The 12788-nt window shown below is 41.1% G+C and overlaps 1 protein-coding gene across 1 annotated transcript; it reads right to left on the reverse strand.

Moving 5' to 3' along the window:
• Positions 1 to 3350: 3350 nt before the first annotated feature.
• On the reverse strand, positions 3351 to 4301 carry LOC102918763 (olfactory receptor 5A1). The gene has a single exon (XM_006996739.2). It carries the CDS (start codon positions 4299 to 4301, stop codon positions 3351 to 3353), a length of 951 nt encoding a protein of 316 aa, XP_006996801.2.
• Between the last annotated feature and the right edge of the window lie 8487 nt (positions 4302 to 12788).

The following is a 12788-nucleotide window of genomic DNA, read 5'->3' on the forward strand; positions in this document are numbered from 1 at the left end:
TTCAGGGAACCTTAGACAGGTATTTCTCCTCTCCATTCATTGATTATACTCCTCTCAATGTGCAGTGATAGTTCTCTGTAATAAGTCTTTTTCTGTCCCTCCATTCAGCTCCCAAATAATGACACGGAGACTTCTTATTAATTATGAAAGCTTGGCCTATAGCTTAGGCTTGTTCCTAACTAGCTCTTATAATTTATAAGTTAAATTAACACTCTTATATTAATATATCTTCTATCATGTGGTGTTACCTCTTTTCCATCTTACACCTCCTGTTTCCTCTGTGTGTCTGACTGGTGACTCCACCTTTTTTCCCCCCCAGAGTCCTCTCTGTCCCTGGAATTCCCACCTAGCCTCTTCCTGCCTAGCTATTGGCCATTCAGTTCTTTATTAAACCAATCACAGTGACACATCTTCACAGTGTACAAATATCCCCATCAGTTCTCTTATTTGAACAATGAAATCACATTAAATCTTTGCGTTGTTGCTAAGCCTGCACTTACTAAAAGTCAGTGCATTGGCCTGCACAATGTTCAGGAGAAGAGTAAGCTTTTTTGAAGGTTGAGACTTTCTTTTCTTTTGTGGAACTTGTCCGTTACTGTCTGTGTGAACAGACACTATCCAAAGGTTGGCAAACTGCCTGCTGGCTTCTTCTCTCCTGCCTTCTGGTGTGACTCTCCAAGTCTAGATGTCCTATCTTCTGTAAGTTCTTGTCATCTTGGGGACAGCAGATCTTGGGAAGCTGGTTGTATAGTCAGGAGGCAGATAGGAGGTGCATGGTTCCACAGGGTCCTCAGTTGGCCTGGCTGGCAAAAGGGAGTATGTTGGTGTCTAAAGACACAAAGAAACCAGAGTAGATCTTCCTAGTAGAGGCATCTCTGATGGACACATCTACTTTAAATGTCTTTACTTCCAAAGAGCAGTTATATGTAAATGAAAGCCTGTTCTATATTGCCCTAGGTGATGGAAAATACGAAATACACCTCATGGAGCTGCACATGTTTAGGTAGGGGAAGGACAGAGATTTTGGAGGGCTCACTTTAGACAGAAGAGAGTTAAGTATGGTTATGTTGATTAAGATAGACATGAAGCAGAAGTGGAGTTTGTTCTCAGTGTCAGACTGCTGAAGGAATAACATGGTGAAATCTAGGTAATACTGACTCAACAGATGACAGACATAGAGAGAGATGAGCCACAGTGCAATATCATTGGTCCATTGGACTCAGGTATGTTAGGGTCTTGTACAGCTGAGGCAGCAAGAAGCTGTAGCAAAGGGCAATGCCCTTCAGTATTTGCTTAGAGAATGGCTCAGCAGCCACAAAAGATGCTGTTTAATGGAGTAGATTTTTTTTCATGTTATTTATCCAACCTATCCATAAGAGGTCCCTTCAAATTCTGCCATCTGGTGGGAGCAATTTCTAGAAGACCTGCACCTGTACCAGAGCTCTGTCCTTGTTTCTGGTGTCAGATGAGATATTGTTTCTTCATTGTATATCTTACATACAGTGTGATTTAACCAAAGCATTATAACAAACACTGGATTAAATAACTTTTGTGTTTGATATACATTATCTAATAACAGATGGTTGTTACAATTATTATAAAAATACATTATTATAAATTTTTTTGAGATAGCATCTCACTATATAGTCCTGACTGGCTTGGAACCCCTTATGTAGACCAGACTAGCCTCAGCTCACAGAGACCTTCCTTCTGCTGCCTCCTAAGTGTAGGGATTAAATGAGTGGGCTACCACGTCCAGATGAAAGTTGTTTTTTATGAAGAAACTCCTTTCACCTTTGTCTTGATTGGTGAACTCAATAGGCCAGTGAGTGTGAAGAGCATCTGATGGGAAAGGCCTCATTTTCTTTTTCTGTTTTATTCTTCTCTCATAAAATCATCCTGACCACAGTTTCCCCTCCCTCCAATCCTCCCAAGACTCTTTTCTCCCAAGAGCCACTCCTCTTCTGTTTCTCTTTAGGAAAGTGCAGGCCTCCCAGGGATATCAACTGATTGTGGCATACAATAATACAACAAAACTAGGCACAAACTCTCATATCAAGGCTGGATGAGGCAACCCAGTAGGAGGAAAAGTGTCAGAGGAGCAGGCAAAAGAGTCAGAGATCCCCCTGCCCTTCACTCTTAGGAGTCCCATAAGAGCACCAAGCTAAACAACTATAACATATATGCAGAGGACCTAGCTCAGACCCATGTAGGCTCTGTGATTGCTGCTTCAGTTTCTGTGAGCCTCTAAGAGCCCTGCCTTAGTTGATCCTGTGGACTGTGTTCTCTTGGTGTCCCCAACCCATCTGGCTCCTACAGTCCTTCCTCCCCCTCTTCCGCAGGGTTCCCTGAGCTCCATCTAATGTTTGGCTGTGGGTCTCTGCATCTGCTCCCATCAGTTGCTTGATGAAGCTTCTCTGATGTTAATTGGTTTAGGCTCTGTTCTGTGAGTGTAGCAGAATATCATTAGGAATCATTTCATTGATCTTTCTTTCTCTTTCCTTTCTTTCTTTCTTTCTTTCTTTCTTTCTTTCTTTCTTTCTTTCTTTCTTTCTTTCTTTCTTTCTTTCTTTCTTTCTTTCTCCTTCCTTCCTTCCTTCCTTCCTTCCTTCCTTCTTTCCTTCCTTCCTTCCTTCCTTCCTCTCTTTCTTCCTTCCTTTCTTTCTTTCTTTCTTTCTTTCTTTCTTTCTTTCTTTCTTTCTTTCTTTCTTTCTTTCTTTCTTTCTTTTCTTCCTTCTCTTCTTCTTCTCTTCTTCTTCTTCTTCTTCTTCTTCTTCTTCTTCTTCTTCTTCTTCTTCTTCTTCTTCTTCTTTCTCTCTCTCTCTCTCTCTCTCTCTCTCTCTCTCTCTCTCTCTCTTATTCAGCTTCTGGTTCCTGGCCATTCAGGCAGTGTCAGGCATGAGCTCCCTCTTGTGCTATGGGCCTCTAGTTAGACCAGTCATTGATTAGCCACTCCTGCAAGTGATACACCACCATTGTCCCAACACATCTTGTAGGCAGGACAGATTGTAGGTCAAAAGTTTTGTGGCTGGGTTGGTGTCCCAGTCCTATCACTGGAAGCCTTGCCTGGCTATAGAAGATGGCTGGTCCTGGCTCTGTATCCTCCATTATTAGGAGTTGTTGCCAGGGTCACCCTTGTAGATTCCAGGGAGTTTCCCACTGCATTAGGTTTCCACATAGCCCCCCAAAGGCCACCCAATTCCGCTGTCTCTCCCTGTACTTTCTCAGGGATCATTTTTAAAGTTCATTTTCAAATATGACCACAGAACATCTCCCTTGCCTAAGGCAGAGGGGGAGGTAGTGCCATGGGTCATGCACACCTCCAGTAGAGTGGAGGAGTATGTTTCCACTCACAAGCTAAAAAGCGCTTTCTTTTTCTCTATCACCTTCCACAGAGCATCTTTGATCTCTTTGTTCCTCAAACTGTAAATGAGAGGGTTCAGCATGGGGATCACCATCGAATAGAAGACAGACACTACCTTGTCTCTGCTTAATGAATAGCTGGAACTGGGCCGCAGGTACATGAAAAGTGCTGTCCCAAACAGCATGGTCACTGCCATGAGGTGTGAGGCACACGTGTTGAAAGCTTTCCATCGGCCTTCCACGGAGTGGATCTTCAAGACTGCAGACACTATGTAACTGTAGGAGACCAGGAGGATGATAAACGATGTCCCTCCTACTGTGATCACTACAAGGAAATTCACCACTTGGCTGAGGAATGTGCTGGAGCAAGAAAGTGCCAGGATCGGTGGGAGATCGCAGAAGAAGTGGTTGATGACATTCGGTCCACAAAAGTGGAGCTGAAATATGGAACTGGCTTGAATAAAAGAACTCAGGAAGCCACCAAAATACGCCGCAGCCACCATGCGCATGCAGAGACCCTGGGACATGATGGCAGTGTAGAGCAGGGGGCTAGAGATGGCAGCATATCTGTCATATGCCATTGCTGTCAGCAGGAAGCATTCAGTGAGGCCCAGACCAACAAAGAAGAAGAACTGAGTGGCACATCCCCAGAATGAGATAGTCTTCTGCTCTATAAAGAAATCAGAGAGCATCTTGGGAGCTACAGAAGACGAGTAGCAAATGTCAATGAAGGATAAGTTGCTGAGGAAGAAGTACATGGGTGTGTGCAAACGGGTGTCACCTCTGATCAGAAAGATGAGGGCCAGGTTCCAGGTCAAGGTCACGAGATAGATGCCCAGAAAAGTCAGAAAGAGGAAAATTTGGAGTTCTGGGTGGTCTGAGAATCCCAAGAAGATGAACATGGTCACAGAGCTGTTCCAGGCATTAGTTACAGTCATGTTTCCCATGGACCACAAGGATAAGGGGCAGACCTGGGTTAATAATGACCATCCACATTACAGATGCTATGGACAAGTGGTTACACATGCATGAGGGGCTGGAACTACATGGGGCTAAAAACAAAAGGGGCCGGGGAGATGACCCAGTCAATAAAATGCTTGCCATGTAAGTATGAGTGTCCAAGTAAGATTTCAAGAACTCATGTTAAAAAGCCAGTACAGGGGATTAGGCAGCCAGCCTAGCCTACTTGGCAAATTGCTAGCCAGTAATAGACCTGTCTCAGAAAACAAGGTAGGTGGTGCCTAATAAGTGACAGCAGAGGTTGCCCTCTGGTCTCCACATGCATGTACACTTGTACACATATGAACATGCACACACACCAATGTACATAAAGATGCCTCCCCCCCTACAATTGCACCATTGTCTTAAATGTTTGAATAGTAAACTGTAGCTGAGATGATTCTCACTTATGGATTCAGAATTCCAGGAATCAGTTCATGTCTGCACCATTTACTCATGGTATATTACTTTGGTGATCTATCTAATATCTCTAGTTTCAATTTCTCTATCTTTAAACTAGGTCGCAGTAAGTACTTCATGGATTTGCTTTAAAAACAAATAAGGTGACATGTATAAAATTCCTACACATAGTAAGTGGCCAGACAGTTATTAAGATGTGTGTTCCAGAAGAGCCACTGTGTCCATGCCCTAGGGCTTTGTGTAAGATGAAACAGAATGTTACAGTTTTTGTATCTTTTGTCAAGGCACTGGTGTTGAGAAATGCAACTTTGGTGAAGGATTAGTGTCTTTCTTCTGGGACTGAGTTAGTTCTTACAGGAATGGGTTTGTTTACAGAAAATGGGCTCATTAAAAATAGGTCAATTTCTTTGTTCTCTTCTCTTCTACACACACCTCTCTTCCTTCCTGCTTTCTCCCACCTTGTGATGTAGCATGAAGCCCTCACCAGGTATGGCTGCCTAATTATGGACTTATAACCTCTAGAGCTGTGAGCTAACTGAAATCTTGTTGCTATGTTACCCAGTCTCAGACACTTTGTCATAGCAACAGGAAAAGACCAATATCACACAATATAGGAAGAATGAATATTATACCCACTTACACAGTTGAAGAGGGAGAGTCTGAGAGGCTCAGGTTCACCTATGCCAGAACTTTCCACTTTGTAAATAGCATTAACCTTCAAGAACACAGGAAAATCAAGCACCTAACACAGAATGTTGTGCATAGAAAACAGTCGAGTTTTCTTTCCTGACTTAGCCCTAGAAAACATCTGGAGAAAGCTCTATGATTTATAAATTGCCTGGTTTGAGCTTAGACTGTTGTGAGAGGCCACAGAGATTTCCTAGTGAGATCTGAGCTTGCTTTACCAGCAGGGCTGCATAAGAGGATGATTGGACCATGGACCTGGACCTAGTACCAGGTGTTTGGAAGGGTCTACACTTGGCTGTATCTAGCAAGGGGGAGCTCTTTTGCCTTGCCCCTTGGCATTGTTATAAAAAGCCCCTTTGAATAAAGTTCTGGGCCAGGTCCTCCCAAGGCTATTCTGTGTTTCTCTGTCTTTCCTCTCATCGTCCAGGTATCTCTTTCTACCTAAATATTTCTCACTTCCCCCCTCCTCAAGAGTTCCCTGGACATAAATCTGGGAACAGGTCTCCCACAGACTGCACAGTTGGTTTTGGAGGGAAACATGAAGACGCGGACAAACCTCAGGCAAACTGCAGAGTTGGCGGCACTCTGACTTTTCTCATCAACCTGATCTGAGTCTGTCCTTCGTTCACTCTGTGTGCCTCATGCCTCACCACGCAGGTGCTGGGAGCCCTCAGTTTTGCTGTTCCAGCTCTTTCTTTCATCCGGTGTGCGAGTGATCGATGAAGCGGAAAGAGTCCTATTCAATACAGGGAGACTGTGCAAAAGGAGCCAAGACTTTAACCCAGCAATGCGGATTCAGATAGTAAAGTTCAAAGCATGTGTGGGGTTAGAGGTCCCTACAGTGTTTGGAGAATCTGCTATGTAAAGCCTGTCTTAATTACATGCTGTCCAAATTACTCTTTGAAGTATTTACTAATAATTGGGGCTGTATCCTTCAGAAACTTCATTTCCTCTTTTTCCCCCCCTCTGACATTAATTTTTTTCTGTGTGTAAGCATACATGTGTCACAGCATGCATGTATGTGTGTACCATTGCATGTGTGGAAGTCAAAAGACAAATTGTGGACATCAGTTCTCTCCTTCCATCATCTGTAGGCTCCAGAGATAGAGTTTAGGTCCTCAGACTTGGAGGCAAGTGCCTTTACTCTCTGACTCTATTCCCTCTGAATTCTTTTCTTAACTGCAAAGGCTTAAATATGTTTTCGAAGTCTGTCAAGGAGAAGATAATTTGAACAAAAAAGTTGGTTGCTGTTCTAGAACCAAGTCTTGAGTTCATTGGTATTCTCTCTCTCTCTCTCTCTCTCTCTCTCTCTCTCTCTCTCTCTCTCTCTCTCTCCCTCCCTCCCTCCCTCCCTCCCTCCCTCCCTCCCCCTCTTTTTCTTTTCACCCAACATTGAAGTGTGCAATGTAACAATGAAGACAGACTACTTTTCAAATGTGGAAAAACAGAAAAAGAAAAACAAGTTGCTGTGATCATTATATGAGGCAGAAAATATTTTGAAGGGAAAACCACAGTAACAGAATTAGTTCTCTTTTTCCCTCTTCCAACAACATGGTCATTTAATATCCGGTACAGAATTATGTCAAATACTTCTACACACATCAGTTAATAATGCACTGTGACAGGGAGATTATTTACCTGCTTCACTGATACAGTGAGTGCACAGGATTCAGAGACACATGGCAGGATTTATCGGGAATCTTTAATTTCTATATGCTATCTTGAATTCCAGTTTTGAATTGGATAAGAGAAAGCTCAAACGTGAAAAAAATAAAGGTTTTTCAGAAACAGCCATTCATTTTGTTCTGTTTTTCAGATTTTATGCAAGCATAGAAATGACAGATGAGAGCATTTGGAAACAAATATATATATCCGACATTTTGAAAAGCATAATGCTAAAATATCGATGAGTTACTATTGCCTCTGAAAGATATGAAAGAGCTATAAACTGTGTTTTTCTAATTAAAAGAAACCTAGAGACTGCACATTATATAATTCCAAATACATATTCTGAAAAAGGCAAAGCTATGGGAACATTAACAAGGTCAGAGATTGCTAATGCTCTGGGGAAGGGAAGAATGCAGATGCAGAGCACGAAGCATGCACTGGTCAGGGGGTCATCTGTAGGACACTGCAGTGGTGGATACCTGTCGTCATATGTCTTTGCTAACCTATACCATGTTCAGTCTCAAGCATAAACTCAGAGTATTAATAAACTGCACACTGGATGCCATTGACATGTCAATGCAAGCCCATCAGTGGCAACATTCTATGGAGGACGTTGGTCCTAGAAGATGCAGAGGCCATGTAGAAAAACCTCCAATTCATAGCTGCTGCCAACATAAAACTACTCTAAGAAATAAAGCAAATTTCCTTAAAAAAAGCACAAAAAGAAAACTCTCAAAACAGATTTGGCTGAATCTGAGGACGGGTAGATAATAATGAGTGGTACAAAGAACAAAGCTATACTACAAACCCTGAGTGCTGGCTGTCCGGTCTCTAGGGTGCTCTGTAACTAAGATCAATGTAGTTATGAAGTGAAGAGTTAAGTTAAGAGTGAGCCACGGGTGACCACACTTACCCTCTCCCTCGCTCTGTCTTTCACTGATGCCAGTCTCTAATTATCCTTATTTTGAAAGAGTTTAACCAGACTTCAGTGGCTGCATCATCCAAAATGCTGATGAGTTTGGAGAAGGAATTGAGGCTGGCTTTCAAGGATCACAATATCTGCTTGGTACACAGAAAGAGTGTGGATAGAGAAATGGAGGGGAAGGATACGGCAAGGATGGGGAGAGCTTGAGATCTTTAAGAGGCTCCACCGGAACCAGCTAATATATTCATTTGGGGTCAGTTTTGGAAGTGTTTGGAAACTGGTGTTGGGGGTGAACACGGGAAGGGCTTGTTTTTTCTCTCCTTGGAGAGGGTTCATTACATTTGCCCTAGAGGTTCTTTATGAATGAGAAAGGAATACATTTCTCAAACTTGAAGGCTTTGTACTTAATTGATCTCTGGGGTTACATACAGTAAAACTCATAAATGCTCCAAAGACAATGTTTATTAAATGTCATCTCTACGGCCATGTCCTCCATCCCCCGAAGGGCAATCAACGTATCTTTTGGTACACGATGCAGAAGCTCTGGGTTGCAACAGAACACAGTAACAACATGAACACCTGGCCTAAGAAAGCAAGACTGGCTACACATGAACACGTTTACTGACCCCTTTCTGCTATGTAATATGTATAGCCGGACTGATGGGTGCTTACTGAGCTCTTACTATGTGTTAAACCCTGTATTTCAGGCTTTTTGTGTGCTAATTCATGAATATCCTGTAAATCTCCACAAAGTTCAGAGGAGGAAACAAATTCAAAATGGTTAGTAAGCTGCTGAAACATTAAAAGTGAAAAACTGATCCTATTTATCATTAGATCATTCCATTGACTCAGAATCTCAGCATAATAGTTTAGAATAACTCTGCAGGCCTTTTGGTACTTTGCTTAGAAATTTCTCCTGTTGGAATGTTTGCACACCCATTTTCATTGGGGTTCAACTCTCAATAGCTAAGAAATTGAACCAACCAAGATGCCCATCAATTGATAAATGTGATACGTTTACTCAATGGAGTATTACTTACCTATACAGAAAAATAAAATTATGGAAATTTCAGGTAACTGGATGCAACTAGAAAAAAATTATACTGAAGTCCTTCAGGCCCAGAAGACAAATGCTGTGTGTTTTGTCTCATAGGTGGATCCTAGCTTGGACTCTGTTGTTTTATATGTTTAACCTGGAGCACATGTGAGAGCCTAAAAGCCAGAAGTGGGCCACTGGGGGAAGATTCCTTAAGAGGGGGGAGTGTAGTTAAACATAGGCAAAAGAAAGAGAGCAAATACTGAGAGTGGAAAGGTTCAAGCATAAAAGGATGGAGCATCAGGAAACGAGGTGTTGGTGGAAGGCCTGACCACTAAGTAAACAAAAGAAAAAATGATTCTTATTCAAATGATCATAATTCAAATCTTGATTCTTTAAATGAATTTAATTAAAAATATTTGAGATGATCTAATTGCATATTTTCTCCCTTCCCTCTCCTCTCTGCAAATCCTCCCATATATACCCCACCTTGCTCTCTCTCAAATTCATGGCTTCTTTTTAAATTATTTGTTTTTACATACATATATGTATATATACACATATATATTCCTAAATATAATCTGCTCAGTCTGTTACTTGTCTGTATGCATTTTCAGGGATGACTATTTGGTATTAGATAATCAATTGTTGTGCTCTTCCCTGGGGAAGACTTATTTATCCCATTCTGAGCATTCCTTAGTTGCCTGCAGTTCTTTGTGTAAGGTCGAGGTCTCTTGGTCTTTCCTTTGTCCACTTTGGCATGTCTATTGATGTTATCTTTGTCCAGCTCATGTTTGGGCAGTCATGTGGGTGAGACTTTATGGGGGTAGCTTCTGACAAGCATTTAATTTTTAAAATGCAATTTTCAATGTAAATTTAGATGTTTAAATTGTAGTTAATACAGCTGAGCTTGCTTATTGAGACCCAACAGTGTAAGGCATTGAATGTAATATATAGAGGTTTAGATTTTATTCTGGAGGAGGCGGAGAATAATTTCTTTTTCTGAGCAGATTGCTCTGTGCTATACATCAGCAATGTTACTTTGGGAATTGTCCTAAGATAAACTATATACTGTTTGGGGGAAGAGCCATTTTTAGAAAGGAGACCACATAAGAAACAGCTATAGGAATGACTGCTAGAACTCTGACATGAGGTGTTGAGTGCATGAAGTAGGATGGAGCAGGGAAGGTGGACACAAGAATCATTTGGAAGGTGTGTAAAGCAGTGGGTTGACATTGGAGATTCGCTTGATTCTTTCTCTACTCCATTGACATTTGGCTTTTTAAGGTAAAAAGTCACCTTCTTGCTGTTACATTCAATGAGCACTATCGAGAGACCTACTTTTTAGTAGCCCCGTGCTAAAAACTGGCATACTATTTGTAACAGCCCTTTTTGATTCTTTTGTGCCACAATTCTCTTTCTACTTTTCCTCCTTTCATCTCTTTGGCCTTTTCTTTCTCAGTTTTTTTTTTTTTTTTTTTTAGCCAGGGATATAACTCTGTAGTAAAGTGCCTGCCTAGAATGTGAGAGCCCTGAATTAAATTCCTACTACTGTAAACAAACAAGTTTCTTTGAGTTGACAAAATGGCTCAGTCCATAAAATATTTCCTGTGTGAGCATGAGGACCTGAGCTTGGTTCCCAACACCTGTGTAAAAGGCAGGCATGGCAGGGGTACTTGTAATCCCAGTACTCGGTAGGTAGAGACAGGAGAATCTCTAGAATGTGCTGAAAAGAAAAAATGTCTTTCTATTTCTTGGTCTAGAATTTCTAATATAATGGGTTCTCTGGGTTCACTGAGAGACCTTGTCTCAAAAAATAAGGCGGGAAGTGATTAAAGAAAAAACTCAGTGTTAAACTCTGTCTTCCACAAATACGTGCATACAGGTACATGTGCACCTTCATGCATACATACACACACGTACACAGAGGAAGTTTCTCATACCTTTATCTCAGGAAATACCCTTCTTTCCTTATTGCCTTCAGTGAGTGATCTCATCTTTGGTTGCTTTAGAGGCCACAGACATCTTTATCACCTGTATCTGCAGCCCAGACCCTGGCTCTTCCTCTCAGGATGCACACACAATTCTTTAATCTGCCTTTTTGCTTTAAACTTATGTCACAAGTCAGTAAACTGTGGCCTAGTGTTCAAACCAGGCCCTTCAGTGGCCAGGTGCTAATAATGATTTAAACATAAATGTATTTTAAAAGATTGTGAACATCAAACAAGAAAAAAAAAAGCAGCACAAGACTCAAAAACTTTAAGTATTTCTTGTGCAGACCTTTGCTGAACAAGTTGGCAGATCTTGTTCTATATCATTACCTAAGGGTATGGATAATATTTAATCACACTGATAGCCAGTTTTCATTATTAGTGATAACTGTATTTTACGAGTTTCAGTGACAAATGTTGATCCTTTCCTTCTGGGGGAACACTGATTTCAATATTTGTGCATCTATCAACATGCAGTTTTATTCTGTGTATTTCTATTCAAACATATTATTGAATATATAATGTTCCTTCATTAATATTGAATTTATACCCCAAACTACCATATCAAGTCTGATCAAAACTTATCTGGTACATGTTCTTAACATTTTTATTCCTGAGTATTTTATTCTTTTTGGTGTTATTCTCTTTGAAGCTAAAAAGTATATTGCTTTGGGGCTTGAGAAATGACTCAGCAGTTAACAGCACTTGTTGCTCTTGCAGAGGACCTGGGTTCAGTTCCTAGCACCTATATGGTCGTGCACATCTATCTGTAACCCTAGTTCCATAGGATCTGATGTCCTCTTGTGACCTCTGTGGGCACCAGGAATGCATGTGGTTCACACACATAGATGGCAGACAAAACACTCACACATAAAATAAAATAAGTAAGTCTCAAAAAGTATATTGCTTTATCAGTTCTAATATTTTGTATTTGTGTGTGTGTTCTTTTGGATTTTCTATATGTTAAATGTATTATCTTATTATCTTGGGGTAAAGATAGCTTTCTATTTATAGACCTGGCCTTATGTCAGAATACTTGACGTCTTTCTATTTCTTGGCCTAGAATTTCTAATACAATGGCAAACCATAGTGTCTTCATTTGGGCAGTGGTCCATCCTTCGAGATCAGTTTGGCTAACAGCCCTGGCCCATGTCTTATTGAGCAGGTCTTATAATCCTAGAGGTCTCATATTTGACTCAACCCCAATAGCTTTTGGCAGAGGAATTCTGGCCTGTGGAAACTAAGAATTATTTCTACTTTTGGAGACTGATGAGGAAGACCTGTTGGTCTTCGAATCACCTTCATGTTCATTCCTCCCTTGTCTTGAAGAATAGCATGCATGCACTAAATAGCCCTGTTTTGTTACTGCTGAAGTGGCTGACTGCATTCCTAGTTCATACCTAACTTATTTTACCATTGAAGGATAACTTGGCCATACCCTTACTGTTGTCTTTGAATAGTCTTCAGTTTTTGAAATATGGATAGGCTGATAATTTCCCAAATGTGGTGGTTTGAATAAGAATGTCCCCCATAGGCTCCTATATTTAAATTCTTAGTCATTAGGGAGTGGTGCTATTTGAAAGGATTAAAAGGATAGGACGTGTGTGTGGCCTTGTTGGAGGAAGAGTATCACTTTGAGTGGGCTTTGAGGTTTCAAAAGCCCATGCCAAGTTCAGAGTCTCTTCTCTCTCTCTCTCTC

This window comes from Peromyscus maniculatus, chromosome 1 (genome assembly GCF_049852395.1).
Source record: "Peromyscus maniculatus bairdii isolate BWxNUB_F1_BW_parent chromosome 1, HU_Pman_BW_mat_3.1, whole genome shotgun sequence".
In the NCBI taxonomy this organism is placed as follows: domain Eukaryota; kingdom Metazoa; phylum Chordata; class Mammalia; order Rodentia; family Cricetidae; genus Peromyscus; species Peromyscus maniculatus.